This window comes from Macaca nemestrina, chromosome 4 (assembly GCF_043159975.1).
Source record: "Macaca nemestrina isolate mMacNem1 chromosome 4, mMacNem.hap1, whole genome shotgun sequence".
NCBI classification, from domain to species: Eukaryota; Metazoa; Chordata; class Mammalia; order Primates; family Cercopithecidae; genus Macaca; species Macaca nemestrina.
This window is the reverse complement of record NC_092128.1, coordinates 89,727,192-89,747,610: the sequence shown is the minus strand read 5'-3', so window position 1 is coordinate 89,747,610 and position 20,419 is coordinate 89,727,192. Positions and strand designations below refer to the sequence as shown.

The 20,419-nt window shown below is 37.3% G+C and overlaps 1 protein-coding gene across 33 annotated transcripts in view; it reads right to left on the bottom strand.

The window, feature by feature from the left end:
* LOC105475646 (histone deacetylase 9) overlaps positions 1-20,419 on the bottom strand; it is a 919,991-nt gene that overhangs the window by 7,597 nt on the left and 891,975 nt on the right. For 32 of the 33 annotated variants that reach the window (XM_071094019.1, XM_071094020.1, XM_071094022.1 and 29 more), the window contains one exon: positions 12,671-12,818. In XM_071094019.1, the coding sequence (XP_070950120.1) occupies positions 12,671-12,818 (148 nt within the window). Of the gene's footprint in view, positions 1-12,670; positions 12,819-20,419 lie in introns of those variants that run through there. The other variant, XR_011621594.1, reaches the window with a different exon arrangement.

The following is a 20,419-nucleotide window of genomic DNA, read 5'->3' as shown; positions in this document are numbered from 1 at the left end:
ACATTAGGAAAAAATGCTATGTTTAAACCATAGCTGTTTATGCAAACAAATGAAATATTTGGCCATGTTATCTTACAGATTTATAAGAAAAAAAGCCAAGATTTCAATGCATCTCTAAATAAAAGTGTTGACAAATAAAGTAGTAGCTTAGCATTTTTATAACAAATCCAAAACATTAAAAGAAAGATTTTATCCATAGGATGGCAATCAAAAATTTTTAAAGCATCCTTTTAAAAATAATGATAATCATTAAGTCTTCATTATTTATTGTTACCAAAAAAGAAAATTCTAAAAGGGTCTGTGTGGAATATTTAAAAAGTTGCTTCTTAAGAAGTTACAGCCTGTCCTAGAGTGTCTGGGATAAGGAGGTTATGAGAGAGTGTTTAGAGGTGGTACATAAGATAAATGAGTCATACTTCAGAAAATTATTTTCTATCAAAAATGATCAGCATTCGAAGGACAAAGCTTTTAAATTAAGGAAAACATTTAAGTTTTGAAACTAATTCATACATAAATATATAGCCTTATTTACATCTGAGAATATGTGAATAATACAATTATAGAACTCAAACTGGATATTCTAATGGAGACCGATTTTTCCAATTTCTAACCCAAGCTGCAGCAGGATAAGCTTTTTCCCCAAATCCAGGATTCAGTGTGGCTGGAATTCCAGAGACAGTCAAGTGTGGGAAATGTCTCAGAGGTCACAGATGTAAGGAATACTCATGTCCCTGTGGTGGAGGATCTGTGAATTCTCCACATGTCCAACCTAGGCTTAAAGGATGTGAGTAGGCTGTCTACACTGCAACCCACTCACTGCCAAAAATTAAGCCTCTTTGGTTGAAACAGGGCAACTTGCAGATACAATAGTAAGCTTTCCATCAGATGCTTCTCTGCCTTTTCCTCTCTTTGAAATCATTTTATATTGACCTCATTTTTTGGAATTAACCACTTATAGCTGCCCATCTTCTATTGAACCATCTACACATATACATAACTAACCAATTCTCTCTCTTTCATTTTATTTATTTATTTATTTTTGAGACAGGGCCTCATTCTGTTGCCCAGGCTGGAGTGCAGTGGCACAATCGCAGCTAACTGCAGCCTCAATCTTCCGGGCTCAAGCCATTCTCCTGCCTCAGTATCCTGAATAGCTGAGACTACAGGCATGTGCCACCATGCCTGGCTAATTAAAAAAAAAAATAAATTATAGATGGGGTCTTGCTATGTTGCCCAGGCTGGTTTTGAACTCCTGGCTTCAAGAGATCCTCCTGCTTTAGCCTTCCAAAATTCTGGGATTACAGGGGTAAGCCTCAATTCTCCCCCGTGTCTTGCAGCATAGAAGTGTTAGTAGCATAGCAAGTTGGAAAATATCCTGGATTTCAAGGTAGATATTCTGGGTTCAAGTCCCAGATGTTTTACTTTAGAAATTTGACTTTGAGTGAGTCAATGTCTCTAGATTGTCAATTTTATATTTAAAATAGAAATAATAATCCCTTACCTGCACTCAGGGTTATGAGAATTGAATGAGTTAAAGTAAGAAAACGTGATTTATAAATTGTGAAGTGTGAAACAATTGTAAAATAACTGGATTATTTATATCTGCCATTGGGACAATTTATAGTATCTCCCTTCTCATATCCCTGGCTCTCAGTAGAGGTGGCATTATCTTCATATAATCCCTGTCCCTAGGTCACTATTTTATATGTCTGCATTTTTTAAAAAGATGATTTCTTTATGGAACATTTAGAAAGGAACCTGGTGAGTGATGACCCTTTAATGCCTGTGTTTGGAGGAATGAGAAGCAGTGCTCTGAAAATCTGGAGGCCTCCCACTTCAGTTATCCCTAGATACATGCCAAGTTCACCTTGATTGACAAAGACACCAACTGGGGGAAGGAAAGACATGCAGGGAGGTGAAGACAGTAAGTTCAGAGATAACTATAAAATCAACCTAGCAAAGATAAATTTTAGTATAATGGTGTAACTAATTGAAAGATGTAAGCTTCCCTCCAGTAAGACAACGTCACAGTGAACATTGATAGTTTTCTATCAATGAAAATCAAAGATTTCGTATCCTAAAGAAGGATCAATTCAGTCCAACAGTCATAAGATAATTTACAAAAGTAAAAAACAAAAAGGAAGTAATTTCACTTGAGATAAGATGTAGTGTTAAATTAAATTCTTGTATTTTCTCTTAAATCTTATTTCTTGTGGTTTTAAAAATAGCATTTGTTAATTTATGTTAATGCGGTTATTTAATAAGACATTTTCACATTTTGCTGATTTAATTTAATTCTTATTTCTTACTTCTACTCCTCTTCCTCCTGAAAGGCAAGCAATACAATGCCTGTGACATTATTTTGTTTACAGGTGTTCTTTACAGCTGTGTATTATTGTTTTGGGGGTATATATTTTTACTTTATGTAAATTTTATCTTTATACACTTGTGCATAGTTTTCTCACTCAGTACTGTATTTATTAGATCTGTCATGCACTTAATGTTTATCTAGTTTGAAGCTGGTAACTTCTACGTAGCATCCCCATATGGTGCATCCACCACATTTTAACTATTCATTCTTCCAATAATGGACACTGGGCTTGACTCCAACTCTCTATTCACCATAAATAAAGCTGTAGTGAACTTCCTAGTACACGTACTCTAAAGACTTCCGCTGAGAATGTCTCTGGTATACAATCCCAAGAGCAAAATTAGCAGGTCACATATTGTATGCATATAAAATGGTACTAAATTAGTATACAGCATGGCTACCATAGTTTATCTTCCCAAAGCAGTGAGGCTCTAAATCCCCACATCTCCACCCATGCTAGCAATACTTAGTTTACTAATATTTTTCATTGATTCTAGAAAAAGTTAGTGAGTGTGTACTGTGTGCCCTGGTTCTCTTCTAGGCACTAGGAACATAGCAATGAACGAAATAGACAAACATCCCTGCTCACATAAAACTCACATTCTACATTGACCTTATATTCTAATTGAATGTTTACCATCTAATGTATGTAAAACAATACCTTGTTGTTATTCAAATTTGCATTTATTTGATAACGAATCAGTTTGGACAAAGATTTGACTTTCAGTAAGTCACAAAAGCCAAAGTAAAAGAGAGAGAATCAAATGACTTTCATAAGTATGTGTCATAAGTAACTCTGTTTATCTCACTGATGACTTTTTTTTTTTTTTTTGAGACGGAGTCTTGCACTGTCACCCAGGCTGGAGTGCAGTGGCCGGATCTCGGCTCACTGCAAGCTCCGCCTCCCAGGTTCAGGCCATTCTCCTGCCCCGGCCTCCCGAGTAGCTGGGACTACAGGCGCCCGCCACCGCGCCCGGCTAATTTTTTATATTTTTAGTAGAGACGGGGTTTCACCGTGTTAGCCAGGATGGCGTCTACCTCCTGACCTCCTGATCTGCTCGCCTCGGCCTCCCAAAGTGCTGGGATTACAGGCGTGAGCCACCGTGCCTGGCCTGATGACTTATCTTTCCAGCATTCACAAACTAATGTTATACATAACTAATTCATCTATTAGTTCGCGTTGTATGAATTATATTTTATGTTCTTTCATCTCCCCATTCACTTTTATTTTTGATCTTTCCTCTCCAATGTTACACCATTTTGTATACATACTACACATCCCATAGATAGTTTTTGAAATGTTTATATACATATGTTGGGATGATTTCAATGCTCTTTAGAAGTATAATAATTTCAATCATAAGCTAAATAAGAATTTTCAACAAAAGAATAAATATCCAGAACTATTCTCAGTACAAACTTCCTATGTAACAATTCCACACCTAAATGTGTGATTGGAAATATATTCCCTCATATCACAAGGCTGTGCAGAAATAAAAGCCAAACAAAAGCAAACATATTTATACACACACACACACACTCACACTTTCCATAACAATACAACTGGCAGCAAGTTTTTGCGGGGAATTAACATAGATTTTCTATTAGTACCATTACTCAACCCTAGTTTGCCTTATTACTTCCTTTTCTCCATGTTCGCCTCTTAATTCTACAATATATAGTCACCTTCAACCAACTTCTTCCTTTTTTCTCTCTCAGCTAATGGCATTATCATCCAGACTATTAATTTGAACTTCTTTCTCTCCCCTTTCATTGATATTTCATGAATTGCCAGCTACTCACTATTTCTCAGCAATTTATCTACACTAGGTTTTCTTCCTCTCCATTTCCTCTACCATGATTAATTGGCTTCTTTACCACAATTACCATAAGGATTTCTTGGCTGTCCCTTCAGTAGTATGCTGGCCCCTCCTCCATGACACTCTCTGTTCAATGTATAGACCTAAGTTGTCGCTCTCTCTCTGTGAAAGCTTAATACTGAAAACAGGATATAACTCAAATTCCAATGGTAATATTTTAATTCCCTTCCATTAAATTTTGCGCCACGATCCCTTCCTACTCAGCTAGCTTATTCAACTCTGTGGCACCCCAACTGCCCTGAGAGCCCTTTCCCAAAGTTTGTACTCATATACTCTCTGAAGTTTTGCTCATCTGTTACTAACGAAATGGATCCTGAGTATCTAATTTGTGTCAGGTAATATACTGGTATTAAAAAAATAATGGTAAGCCAAAGGGACACAGATTCTATTCATAAGGAGTTGACAGGAGAAAACATAAAATAATCAAATAAGCACACAAATGTATCCAATTTTCAATTATGTCACATGGAATAATGCAGAAGTGTAAGGGAGACATGAGAATGTGTGGAGGACCTGATCTAATTTGGGGGTTAGTGGTCAGTGAACATTTTTCAAGAAGAAGAAGTAATATTTGATTGGAAATCTACAGGATATGATGAAAAGAATGGGAAAGCCAATAAAGGGTTGGTGGAAGAAGGTAGAGGACAGGATAAACATTCCAAACACAAGAGAAGGGATGTGCCAAGGAAGCCCTGATGTGGACATGAGAATGGCTTTTTGGAGGAAAACTGAAGCCACAATGAAAATCATTCCACACCCACAATAAAAGGCTAAAATTATACAGACTGATTTTATCAAGTGTAGGTGAGGCTATGATGAAATTGGAACTGTCATTCATTGCTAGTGGGAATGAAAAATGGTACAGCCACTTTGGAAAACAGTTTGGAAGTTTCTTTTGCAGTAAAACATATGACTTCCCTGCAACCCAGAAATTCTACTTTTAGCTATCTTAGCTATCTATCCAAAAAAACTGTGTGCTGTGACCACAAAAAGAAAACTTGTATGAAAATGTCATAGAGATTTCGATTCCTCAAGATAAAATTTCCATATGATCCAGAAATATCACTTCTGGGTATATATCATCCAAAAAAACTCAAAATAGGATCTTAAAGAGTTATTTGCACATCCATGTTCACAGCAGCATTCATTCACAATAGCCAAGAGGTGGAAGCAATCCAAGAGTCCATCAATGGATGAGTGGATAAAGAAAATGTGGCATATACATGCAATGGAATATTATTCAGCCTTAAAAAAGAAGGAAATGTTTTCATATGCTACCACATGGAGAAACCTTAAAGACATTACACTAAGTGAAGTAAGTCAGTAGAAAAAGACAAAAATTGCATGGTTCCAATTATATGAAGTATCTAAAGTAGTCAAACTCTGAAACAGAAAGCAGAATGATGGTTGATAGGGCCTGAAAGGCTGAGGGGGGAAGAGAAGGGAGTTGGTCAATGGTTACAAGGTTTCCATTTTGCAAGTTCCAGAAACCTGTTGCACAACAATACACATATAAACACTGCTGTACCGAACACTTAACATGGTTAAGATGGTAAGTTTTACATGTGTTTTTAAACCACAATAATAACTAATTGATCAGCTTTATTCATAATAACCCTCAAAGTGTAAGCAAGCCAAACATCCATCCAACAGGTATATGGATAAACAAATTAGGGTATATTAATACACTGGAGTAATGTACAATAATAAAAATGGATGAACTTCTGATTGTAAATGGCGTGAATAGATCTCAAAAACATGCTTAATGAGGTGAAATAAGTCGGATTAAAAAATACAGTACACATGCATGATTCCATTTAAATGAAATTCAAGAGCAGGCAAACATAATTGACGGTGTTAAAAGTAAAACGGTAGTTACCTCTGGAGGGAGTGGCACCGACTGGAAGTGGCAGAAGCAAACTTTTGGAGGTAATAAAAATGTTCTTGAACTTGTTCTGGGTGGTGTTTATATGAGTGTGGCATTGGTAAAAATCTTAGAATGTGTGGATATTATTATATGTAAGATATACTTCCATTAAAAATTAATTAAGGTCGTTGTTGGAAACCACATCAGAAAAGAAAGAGGAAGAATGTTAGAAATAAGGCAGGAATTATAGATATGGGTCTACTCATACAGACCTTATGGTGCCTATTGAAGATGATGATCTTTATGTTAATGGAAATGGAAAAGTATTGAAGGGTCTCAAGCAGAGGCATGACCAGATATGCTTTCCAGTTGTTTTGTTTTGTTTTTCATTGAGGTGTATAAAATGGATTAGAAAGAAGGTAAAACTGGATATGAAAACCAGTAAGGAAAGTACTGTAAAAGTTTGCATGAGAGATGAAGATACTTTGGACTGAGTGTCAGCAGTAAAAATTAAAAATATATATATTGTGCTCAAGTTATTGTCTTGTAAAGTAAGGGCTTCTTAAATTGTCTTGTCAAAGTAAAGACATCTCGAATGCCTTTTGCCCTCTTTACTATGTGAAATGTACATGTTCTTCCACCCTGATTCACTTCTCCCTGGTTCTGTGATGTGCTCCCTAGTCCTTGACCTATAAGGTGTTTTGTCTTGTTTTGCTTTGTTTTTTCATTTTGCAGGACCCTATTTCAATCTTATCAAAGACTTGTCATTTATTATAGTTGATTGTTCATGTTTGTTTCTGTGGTAGGAAGAGTAATAGTCCCCAAAGGTGTCCATGTCCTAATCCTTGGAACGTGTGAATATGTTACCTTACATGGCAAAAGTGATTTTGCAGTTGTGATTAAAGTCAAGGGTGACAAGGTGGAGAAATTAAACCTAAATTATCCTGATGTGTCTAATCTAATCATATGAGCCCTTAATAGCAGAAACCCTTTCTCACCTGAAGTCAGAGAGAGATGTGATGACTGAAGAAAGGTCGGATAGATGTGAAGTTGCTGGCTTTAAAGATGGAGGAAGGGGTCATGAGCCAAGGAATTAAGGCAACCTCCAGAAGACGGAAAAGGCAAGGAAACCAATTTCCCCCCACAGCCTCCAGAAATGAAGGCAGCCTTGCTTTTAGCTCAGTGAGACCAGGGTTAGACTTCCGACCCACAGAAAGTTTGTATTGTTTTAAGCCATTAAATTTGCAGTATTCTACTGCTGCTGTAAAAAAGTATGTGAACGTTTTGAGGAGTACAAGGCAGCTTTGTGGTCCTGGCACCTAACACTTTATCTGGCACCTAGAAATAATCAGAAAGTGTTGAAAGAGTGAATAAACTTGATATTTTCACATGTTCTTCTTCGTCATTCTGCTGGTTGGAGGATAGTCCTGATTGATTTAACCTATGAACAGCTAAAGGTATAGATGCCCAAGTATAGGCTCTATATTCTTATATTATAGATTACTGAATCATGGCCAATATATTAAAAGAAGAAACAGGCCAGGCATGGTGGCTTATGCCTGTAATCCCAGCACTTTGGGAGGCAGAAGCGGGCGGATCATGAGGTCAGGAGATTTAGACCATCCTGGCTAACTTGGTGAAACTCCGTCTCTACTAAAAATACAAAAAATTAGCTGGGCATGGTGGCACGTGCCTGTAGTCCCAGTTACTCAGGAGGCTGAGGCAAGAGAATCGCTTGAACCTGGGAGGTGGAGATTGCAGTGAGCCGAGATCATGCCACTGCACTCTAGCCTGGGTGACAGAGTGAGACTCCATCACAAAAAAAAAAAAAAAAAAAAAAGAAAGAAAGAAAAAGAAGAAGAAGAAAACTGTAAAAAATTGAGGAAGAATAAAAATGATAGAAAAATATTGAAAGTCAACCTTTATCAAGTATTTACTACATTCCAGGTATTGTTTTAAGTTCTTGTGATGTGTTGTTTCATTTGATTCTCACAACTCTATGAAATTTTTCTCTCATTTTAAAGATGAGGAAAATTAAACCCAGAGAGATTAAGTAACTTGCCCTTGAGCAAACAACTGTGAAGTGTGGAGACTCTAGAGGCAAGCTCTATTCTTCCTCTGTAGTGGTAAGAGGACAGGACTGAAGGAGTGAAGACAAAGATGAGATGGGAAGCTAAACTATGCATCTTAGTTTATATATATTTCTATTCAATTTTGTTTCTTTTTTTCAAAGTAAACACTGTTTTACAAATAATACAGAACTGAACCCGAAAATACATAATTGGGCATTGGAGGATTACAACATCCCTAATGTTCTAAGTCAGACTTCACACGCACCTCAAGACCACATGTTAGACATGTTGGGAAAATAGAGATAAAATGATGGCTCTGGGAAGAGGAGGAAAGATATGTGAAGAGGGGGCAGATTGTTCCTTTTATAGGAGCTTCCAAATCTCACCTCAATTTTTGGCTAAGGCTTTGTTGACACTGGATGAAAATTAAAAACAAAATTTACATTGAAATGTTTGCCTGCCAATATAGTTTGGATAAATGTTCCTGCCCAAATCTCATGTTGAAATATAATCCCCAGTGTTGGAGGTGGGACCTCATGAGAGGTGTTTGAATCATGGAGGCAGATCCCTCATGAATGGCTTGCACCATGTCCATGGTGATAAGTCAGCTCTTGCTCTGAGCTCACATGGGATCTTGCTGTTTAAAAGTGTGTGGCATTTTCCCCTCCACTCTCTCTCTTGTTGGCTTCTGCTTTTGCCATGTGACGTACCCACTCCCCAATCACCTTCCTCCATGATTTTAAGCTTCCTGAGGCCTCTTGAGAAGCCAAGCAGATGCCAGGAACTTGCTTCCTGAAAGGCCTGTGGAACTGTGAGCTAATTAAACCTCTTTCCTTTAGAAATTACCCATTCTCAGCTATTTATATAATAGCAATGCAAGAATCGCCTAACACACATACTTAGTTATCTAAATTGTCTGAATAAGTTCTTAGTTACCTAAACAAGTGCTCAACATAATGGTATCATAGAATAATATAAGAGGGTTGAATAATTTGTGCAACATTTAGCTTCTAGAAGCCTTTGGAGACACCATCCTATTGGATGGGCTATTTGAGGAAAATCATGTCTCTAAGTACATTAGATATGAATGTATATTTAATAATGGTCTATATTTCTATATAAATCTTAAGATTCAGGAAAATGGGGTTTGTGATGTCCTTGGAACTACTGATAAGCCATTCAAAGCTCAGGTAGATGATACTTGGATTTAGCTGATTATTACACTTTTATATTCATAAACTAGATAGTTACTCAAAAACCAAAGTGGTCAGACTTCAAATAATATGTTTTCTCATGTTTCTGTAGTATTGATGACTTGAAACCATCATGTTCAGAAAGGTTGCCAAAAGTTGAAAGTTAAATGATTAAAGAGAAAACTATACTGGATTTTGTTAAAAAAAAAAAAAAGTAACACGATTTACAGGTCAAAATGACAACTGCAAATCTAACTTTCAAGTTAATTTGGTTTTTGTGTTAGTTAAAAAAAAAATCACAAAGTCACGAAGTCATGCATTGTAGAGTGCAAATGTGCTCCTAAAAACCTAATCGTTGATCATCCTGAAGTCTTGATTGCCTTTCCAAATCTTTTCTTGATCTTCAGCAGAGCCTGAACTGGTATCCAAGAGTAAACCTGAGTACTGCACTGACCTTTCCAAAGTAGAAGCATTTTGAAACAGATATTCAACAAATGCAAACTACAATTGTTCAAAGGTACACATTCCTAGCAAACAAGAATAAAACATCTTGCTTCTAAGTAGTACGCTATATGTGACCAGGCCTATATATTTAATTTTCTTTGACTATATAACTTGGATCCCTTCAGGATTTTTTGTATTTTGTTTGTTTTTTTTGCTGACCCATCAATCTTATTTTTGATCAAGTCTTTTGCCCCTGGACAAATATGTGTTATAATTGAAAATTAACTATCCCCAAATGAATTCCCACATATCAGCCTTTTCCTAGTAACTTATGCTTCAAGGCCCATCAATGTAGTTATAGAAACGAAATTACTATCTGCACTGTGTTTTCATCCCCTCCCCATCCAAGAAAAATGAACAAAAAATACTTACAATGGTTCTTAGCCAGGAGCATTTTATCCCTTATTCACTAGTGGTAAATGAGTCAGATATGAGTTGGCCAGGAAAAGAGCTGCTTTACCCAAAATCTTAGTATGAAATGAGTCATCTCACTCCAAACACCAATATGTTCTCCAAAATAACTGGCAAGAATTTCCTATAAAAAGAATCTTGCCTTCACTCTTTTCCATCCATTTAGCTCTCTGATTTTTCTAATTTTTCAATTTCCTGCGTGCTTATAATATTGCCTTCATAAGAAAAGCCCAGAAACGTTTCCGCCGCTTTATCTCATTTTGAAAGTCATCTTTCCTGTGTTGAGTAGGGGGACAATACTGATAGTATTCCCCTGAAAAGAGTAAATGCTCTGTGGCTTTTCAGAGCATTCTCTCTCTTTCTCTCTCTCTCTCTCTCTCTCTCTCTCTCTCTGTGTGTGTGTGTCTGTTTGTCTGTCTCTGATGAAATTCATGCATGGTTCAACTGAAATGCAAGAGCCAGTTCTAGAAGAATTTTTCTTTTCCTCCGCTGAAAAAGGGAGTTCAGTTCAAAGTCATCAAAAATATTTCAAGCAAAATCATTTTTCTTCCCACAAGAAAAATCAATCACAATAGATGTAATCTGTCTAAAAGTGATAAACGAACATGAAACCAGGCTACAAGCTCTGACTCTGCTTTCCTGCACATCAGAACATTCACATTCTCTCTCTGCCATCAGACGAAGCTGGAAATAAAAATCACTGTGGACTGAAGCCAAGGTTCAATCCCTATAGATTATCATGAGTCAAGCACACTATTTACCTGAGGATAAACAAGTTTGCCTACAGGGCCAATTCCTGCCAAACTGCTGAGATTTTTATATTACTTGAGGCTCATAACATCACTTATTATTGTTAATTATTCTAAGCTCTGCAATTTAATGGGCAAAAATATTTACAATTCATTTCACTCAGGTTGAAATTTAGCTTCGTTTTTCTATATTAAATTAATTCTAAAGAATAGCTATGCTCCTTTTATATCCAACACTAACAGATGTTAGTTTCCTCAGTTTTATGGCCCTCAGATGACAGACAACTAACTGTTTTTGGCCTTGGGAATAATTGCAACACCTTTGGATTATGAACTTGGTTCAGTTCTTAGCTGGGAACGGCAGGGGGTTAGTTCATATTATCAAAGATGTAAAGTAAGTTTTCCCTTATGCTCTAGATATTCATATAAAGATATCTTTCAATAGACTAATATACAGCTTTTCCCTCTTATTGCTAATCTGCTGTTTAAGTGGTTATGGTAAGAGAAAATAATTGCATAAAAAGAAAATCTCTTATTCATTTTATCTCCTGCTCTTGGCCAAAACAAGATGTTAAATCCATTAAACTCTGAGTATCCAGTAAAAGCAAGAAAGTAGGACTGTTCGTATTTGTGCATTCTTGGGAAAATTGCCAACCTGTGCACTAGTAGCAGGATCTGCGTAATTAATGGTGATGTTATTGACGGAGGGAGTCTGATTTCCTTCTCCAGAGCAATTTAAGAGTGCAAGCTGGCAGAGCTTTAGCAAAGCCTCACCTGATTTGTTTTTAAATTGAGGAAATGTGACCTTGAAGTCAGCCATAGAAATCACCAATATTAATGTACATTTGTGGTGGCTTTGGTAGACTTTAAAGAAATTCTGAATGTACCATTTACTGTAGAACTGAATGATGAACACCAAATGCACAAACTGACAAACATTCCTTAAAAAGAGAACAAGCAAACCAAATCTTAGGTTAACTGTGTTTTTTTCTCCAGAAATCTATATTCATAGAAGATACATTAAAACCAATTCTGTCTTATAAAATAAAATAAAATCAGCCCCGAGTTCACACAGTCCTTTACACACAGTCTCTTGTCTCCCTTGCAGGCAACTTCCACCTTTATCCAGTTGTTGGACCTCAAGGACAACCATGTAAGGAGTGTGTATATATTTTGACTATCCAACGGTCTAGCATTTTTTCCATCTTCTACTCTCCTCTTTCTCTTTGTTATATCAACAATTTCAAAATGATTAGAGAAAGGAAAAGAACATCTGGAAAAACAGAGATAACTAGGAAAAGGAGTTAATCCCACAAGCAGCTCTTTCCATAACGATCTGCACTCAATTATCTGATAAGGCGTGATTTTTCTCACCATCTATCTCATCCCCTCTATTTCTCTGTGAACTGCAACCACATGCTCCAGCTCTGCATTTTGCATGAAGAATGAAGCAATGAATTCTCGATAGCCTAAAACATGTGCTGTGGCATCTGTGGCTTTGGAGAGGACAAGTGGTGGAAGTGGAGGAGACAGGTGAAGGAAAGCCAGGAGGAAGATTCACAAACATCAACGATGAACGTGGATATGACTGACCCGGATTATTCCCCCATGCTGGATTCATACCTGGTGTCTTCCTGAGCAAAGGGCTGTTCCACATCCACTGTTAGGGAGGCCAGGGCAGAAACGGTCTCTGTCTCCTCTTGCAACTGAGCACCAGCCAGAGCACAGCCCCTTGGCACAGCCACCATCCTTACTGACTTCCAATACTTGCCTAGGAAAAACATCCATCATACTTTATAAGAATTGTAATTACAGCAGTAATAATCAGAATACTTACATAAGTCCAACTCAGAGCAGTTGTTAAGTTAAAATTCCCCATGTTATACACAGTTGTAATTTGGTTTCTTGACTGTTATGATTAGGTCTGTTTCTCAATCTAAGAATGCCAAGTTGTGAAGTGCCCATATTCCCAAGCTGAATCTCCCCCTTGCTCACACAGCAATAAAGTGAGGAATAATCCATGGCCTACTGAACTCACCCTCAGACTGACAGCTGTCTCTGCAACTAAGTAAGCAAACTCTGGGCTTCACGTTCCCTGGGAAACCCGCAAGAGACCAGGAGGCAGCACTCTTACAGAGAAAATGAATGGAATCGTACTGTTAAACATTGCTACTTGAATCATTAACTTTTAGAAAATGAAGTTGGAATATTAAAGAAAAAGAAAAGCCCAGAAATGCCAGCATGAATTGAATGGCAACTTTGCCAGAACAATCAGGTTTGTTAGTCCTGGATGTTCTTTCTTTCTCAACCTCAGGGTGTGTACTAGAACAATAATTGATTTAAAACTTTAATATATGTACTGGCTGATGTTGGAGCCCATCCATATGTCATACTGATGTTTCTTTTTTTGAGGCAGGAAAGGAGAAAGAGAGGAAAATAGAAGGTCATTTCATGAGAACATGCCAATGGGATAAATATGAAAGAGCAGAGTTAATGGCTTTCTTGCAGCCCTTAGGCTATTTTTTTGTGAAATGCTGAGTAGCCCCAAATCAAAGCAAGAGAATCTCCCTAGGTGCTGACATGACTCACCAGGTTAGTACTATCTCTGCAGCCTGACTGGATGGCAAGAACTTTGGTATGCAGTGTTTGCTTACTTCTTAGAAAAAAAAAAAAATCTTGTTTGAATGGAAAAGGCATATGGATGAATGCTGGATTGGGCAGTAAGATAACAGGGTTCTGGACCCAGCGCTGCCATCCCAATGACGTTAGTGAGGCTTTGCAGGACTTTATTTCTGACTCTTGAAATAGGGAGATGCCTCAAATCTCTTGCAGCTCTAACATTTTATGATTGGCCTTTCCTTATCTTACTGTTTCATAGAGGAACAGATGTCACATTATGGGAGGATACTCAGTCTCCCCATCTGTTCCCCATGCCAACAAGACCATCTGACATAGGTGTCAGTTACTATTTAACTTGCTGTGATCCCTTATTCTGACCATAGTCTGAGAATCTAAAGCTTTTAATTTGCACCAAACAATAACAATTCTGTCAGTGAATCCAAAAATTAACATTTTTTGAAAGCTAAGGCTTTTCCACATGTTGAGGACACAAAGATGCTTCCCTAACACCAAGAAATGCATGGTCCAGGTGAGACAGCCCTGTTAGTTAAGAATTACAATTCTGTGTGTAAAATGCCCATGGTGATCTTGAACGGGAATAAGTAGAACATGTGTTTAAGGTGATGGGAAAGTATGGAAAGACTTGCCAGGAAAAATAACACTTGACTGAGTATTTGAAAGACCATTAGAAATTAGAGTGCAAATGTGCTCCTAAAAACCTAATAGTTGATCATCCTGAAGTGTTGATTGCCTTTTCAAATCTTTTCTTGATCTTCAGCAGAGCAAGTTGGTGGTCAAGGGATATCCCTGGAAGGGGAAACAGCACATACAAATATACATAGACTGGAGTCTCTGTGTTTTACTGGGTGACCATCAACTGCTGGGAATGACTGGAACATAGGAAGAGTCTGGAGTGGGATGGATGAGACTGCTGTGGTAGGCAAGGGCTAATTAATACACACTCTTGAATGACAGACCGATGATCCTGGACTTCAGCCTGAGGATGATGAGGGGGCATTTTAAGCAGACAAGGTATACAATCAGTCTTATGTTTTTAAAAGATCCCTTTGAAGAGATTATGGGTGATGGATTGGAAGGTGATAACAGTGGGGGCAGGAAGACTAATTTCACATCTTGGCAAAAGTCCAAGTGGGAAATGATGATGTCTAATCCAAAAGGAAGTAACAGAATCGAAACGAGAAGATGCTAAGAGAGATTTAGGAGATTGCAAATGTATCTTTGGCCTACCCTACATCTCTCAACTTTGAAAGTTATCTCTGAATTGGCAGTTGCATTCCCAGGGCCTAGTTTCCCTAGATCACAATGTCAAATATTATCCAGCTCTAATATTTCATGATTGGCCTTTCTTTATCTTACTGTTTCATGAAGGAACAGATGTCACATTTGGGGAGCAAATTCAGTCTCACCACCCATATTCTATGCCAATAAGGCCTTCTGACATAGGGGTCCACTACTATTAAACTTACTTTCAAGCTAATGTTATTGTAGTATTACCCAAGTTGAAAATTCCATATGCCAGCTATAATTACATATATTGTAATGAGTTACACAAGATATTATTATTAAACATTATTTTAGCGGATGACATTTACAAAGTTAGTGGTGCCTTATGACATCCTTTTCTTGTTTTCTATGGCGGCTAATGTGGGGACTCTGACAAACACACTACATGTGGCTAGTAGCTTATGGGTCAAATTGTAAAAGACTGTAGGAAAGACAAACTAGCATTATTGAGAACTAAATATGTGCCAAGACTGTGCTAGGTGTTTCTACATTTATTATTTGTAATTTTATTTAACCCTAGTGACAACTATTTAGGCAATGTCAGGTAGTGTTTTTGAAGATCACATGGCTAATAGGCAGAGGAGCTAATAATCCTTACTCAGCACTAATTTTAAATTGCCTCTTCCTCTGCACTCGGCTGTCCTCCACCCACCTTCCAGTAGACATAAAAATACCAAAAAGCCCAATTATAAAATTCTCAGCTTAAAAGGATTATGCATATTGCAAATTCTTTACTAAAAAATAATCTTTGGAAATGATACGTTACCCTTGTACTTTAGATATGTGATGCAGTTGACCCACGTTTTATTGACTTTATGGTTTATTTGGACAATGTGAGACAATCATGTCGAAACTAGTTCATTCTATTCTTCATTTCTCATAAAATTGCACTATTGCAAGTACCTTTTACCAGGTAAATTATTGAGGCTATCATAAAACTGGAGACAAGGCTCATTGAAGAGTATGAATAAGAACCTCATCAAAGGCTGGGTGTGGTGGCTCACACCTGTAATCCCAGCACTTTGGGAGGCTGAGGGGGGTAGATCACTTGAGGTCAGGAATTCGAGACCAGTCTGGCCAACATGGTGAAACCCTGTCTCTACCAAAAATACAAAAATTATCCAGGCATGGTGGTGCATGCCTATAATCCTAGCTACTTGGGAGGCTGAGGCAGGAGAATCCTTTGAACCCGGCAGACCAAGTTTGCAGTGAGCTAAGATTGTGCCACTGCACTCCACCCTGAGTGACAGGGCAAGACTCTATCTTTAAAAAAAAAAAAAAAAAAAAAAAAGGGTATTCAGTTAGGAAAAGAAGAAGTCAAATTGTCCCTGTTTGCAGATGACATGATTGTATATTTAGAAAACCCCATTGTCTCAGCCCAAAATCTCCTTAAGCTGATAAGCAACTTCAGCAAAGTCTCAGGATACAAAATTAATGTGCAAAAATCACAAGCATTCTTATACACCAGTAACAGACAAACAGAGAGCCAAATCAGGAATGAACTTCCATTCACAATTGCTTCAAAGAGAATCAAATACCTAGGAATCCAACTTACAAGGGATGTAAAGGACCTCTTCAAGGAGAACTACAAACCACTGCTCAGTGAAATCAAAGAGGACACAAACAAATGGAAGAACATACCATGCTCATGGATAGGAAGAATCAATATCGTGAAAATGGCCATACTGCCCAAGGTAATTTATAGATTCAATGCCATCCCCATCAAGCTACCAATGAGTTTCTTCACAGAATTAGAAAAAACTGCTTTAAAGTTCATATGGAACCAAAAAAGAGCCCGCATCTCCAAGACAATCCTAAGTCAAAAGAACAAAGCTGGAGGCATCACGCTACCTGACTTCAAACTATACTACAAGGCTACAGTAACCAAAACAGCATGGTACTGGTACCAAAACAGAGATATAGACCAATGGAACAGAACAGAGTCCTCAGAAATAATACCACACATCTACAGCCATCTGATCTTTGACAAACCTGAGAGAAACAAGAAATGGGGAAAGGATTCCCTATTTAATAAATGGTGCTGGGAAAATTGGCTAGCCATAAGTAGAAAGCTGAAACTGGATCCTTTCCTTACCCCTTATACGAAAATTAATTCAAGATGGATTAGAGACTTAAATGTTAGACCTAATACCACAAAAATCCTAGAGGAAAACCTAGGTAGTACCATTCAGGACATAGGCATGGGCAAAGACTTCATGTCTAAAACACCAAAAGCAACGGCAGCAAAAGCCAAAATTGACAAATGGGATCTCATTAAACTAAAGAGCTTCTGCACAGCAAAAGAAACTACCATCAGAGTGAACAGGCAACCTACAGAATGGGAGAAAATTTTTGCAATCTACTCATCTGACAAAGGACTAATATCCAGAACCTACAAAGAACTCAAACAAATTTACAAGAAAAAAACAACCACATCAAAAAGTGGGCAAAGGATATGAACAGACATTTCTCAAAAGAAGACATTCATACAGCCAACAGACACATGAAAAAATGCTCATCATCACTGGCCATCAGAGAAATGCAAATCAAAACCACAATGAGATACCATCTCACACCAGTTAGAATGGCGATCATTAAAAAGTCAGGAAACAACAGGTGCTGGAGAGGATGTGGAGAAATAGGAACACTTTTACACTGTTGGTGGGATTGTAAACTAGTTCAACCATTATTGAAAACAGTATGGCGATTCCTCAAGGATCTAGAACTAGATGTACCATATGACCCAGCCATCCCATTACTGGGTATATACCCAAAGAATTATAAATTATGCTGCTATAAAGACACATGCACACGTATGTTTATTGCAGCACTATTCACAATAGCAAAGACTTGGAATCAACCCAAATGTCCATCAGTGACAGATTGGATTAAGAAAATGTGGCACATATACACCATGGAATACTATGCAGCCATCAAAAAGGATGAGTTTGTGTCCTTTGTAGGGACATGGATGCAGCTGGAAACCATAATTCTTAGCAAACTATCACAGGAACAGAAAACCAAACACCGCATGTTCTCACTCATAGGTGGGAACTGAACAATGAGATCACTCGGACTCAGGAAGGGGAACATCACACACCGGGACCTATCATGGGGAGGGGGGAGGGATTGCATTGGGAGTTATACCTGATGTAAATGACGAGTTGATGGGTGCAGCACACCAACATGGCACAAGTATACATATGTAACAAACCTGCACGTTATGCACATGTACCCTACAACTTAAAGTATAATAATAATAAATAAATTAAAAAATAATAAATAAAAAATAAAAAATAAAAATAGACTAATAAAAAATAAAATAAAATTAAAAAAAAAAAAAAAGAAGCTCATCGAAAATTGAGCTAACTAAAAGTATTTCCAGATTGGAGATCCCACACTCCACACTAATCCGGGAGAAGTCACTGGATCACAATGGAGCACAATTTCCACATTTATAAAATAATAGTGGTAGGCTTAATGATATGAAAGTTTTATTCCTGCTCTCATTCTCACTTATTATCCTTCTGATCTAATGTTACATATCACTCTTGGATGTTACAATAAATTTTGCTATGGCAGAAACCCTTTTTTTTGATCTATGAGCCTATGGACTCTTGAAGAGGTCAGCAAAGACTCTTTGCACATAATATGCACATCTAGAATAAGCAAGGGCTTTAATTTTCAAGCATTGGGTTTTATTTCTCAATAAGAGAGGTCTAGGCCACAAACAAACATCTTTACTTGCATAACACAATCAGGACAGAAGGTATGCATTGTTAATAGCAATCTTTAAGCCGAATGACTGACCATGATCCTTTAAATTTTGGCCCATATGTATGTCAGTTCTAGGAAGGATTTAAAATAGTTGAGACCCTTTTGGATAAAATTTAATGTGTATAAAATATCCTGCTAAGTTAAGATTAAATATTATAAGTTTGGCTTTTATCCACATGTATGAGTTTCCTGACTCAGAAATAACCCAAAAATTTAAATTCTATTTGGCCTCTGGCAAAGTCTATAAAAACAAGGGAAATATTCTACATTAATAATGCATTTATAGACCACTATCTCTATTCATAGAGGAGAATATTTGAAATGGAAGTGGGTATAGCACTGTCTGTGCAATATGCAGTCAATTCAAACCCCATAATTTATGGGTTATATTTTCATGTGATGTGTAGGGTCTTTTCTTCCGTTACAGAAACAGATGTGCAAGAAAGTCGTATCTATTGGCATAGGAATAATATCCCCATTACCACATACGAGAAATGAACCAAGGCTGACTGCTAGGTTTTTCAGGAGCTGTTATTCGTGCAGTCAAATATTAGTAACCAGCCACAACTGGGTTGCTCTCCTATGGCTACGCAACTGGCAAAAGAGAAGAGTTTTCCATTAAAATTGGGCATGCACACTCCCTCTTCAGTCATATCCTCTATCCTTACTCATTTTTCCCACTATATAAATCTTACCACTTTTCAGCACTTTTTAAGGACTATCCAGCCTTCACCATCATGTATTTTTGTTTTATCTGGCAAAAGTAGCACAAATAATGAATCTACAATAAAGATAAAAAGTAGAGAATGGAATGTAGACAGTCAAGACTTTGAGGTGAAGGCCATAGATGGGGTTTCACCGGGTCACACAAGGCCCAGGAGAGGGCATCCTGCAGGTACTCTGTAAATGGACTTCAGTATAAACCAGATTGTTCTTGGAAATGGACAATTTGGAACAATAGGCAGTTGCTGACTCATGAAAATCTGTGTTACACAAGTCACCTATCTACCAAAAGTTTTCTCAATTCAAAGCCCCTTGCTACTTTGAAAACTTCCTGACCCCAGAAATCCCCCTTTCCATCATCATTTTAGAGTCTTAGAGCTGCCACTCCTTCTCAAATTTGCTTTTTTTAACCTTCTTTCCATTTGAATGATGTTGCCTTTCATCTTTATACACCAGGTTCTCATAGGGAAAGAAGCTGCTGCTAACCTTAACCTCTTGCTATCTCCTTCAACCGCAGAGATAAACACCTGGGGCTTACAAAGAGCCTAAGTCTATGAATTTTCTAAAACTTGTTAATACATTTTTAAGATACACTTTTTAGATAAACAGAGAACTTTGGCATGATCCAAAACATTGTTTAAATGCAAAAATTAAGACACATTGAAAATTGGTGCATAAATTGAGTGACCAGGTAATTTTTCATCTAAATTGGGGCTATTCTGAGGCTAAATGGGGCTAAAAATAAAAATTATATGTTTTGGAAATATTTGTTGGCCAAGAAATTATTTTTATTAGTTGGCCTATAAGATAGTCCTATTCCAAATTTATTTTTACAACTAAAATTCATTAAAAAAAATTGCATAATTCATGTTTGTCAAAGCATGGCTACCAGCTTCTTCTTTATATTGATTATCTGAACCTTAGAAAATAACATAAGCAGAATTATTA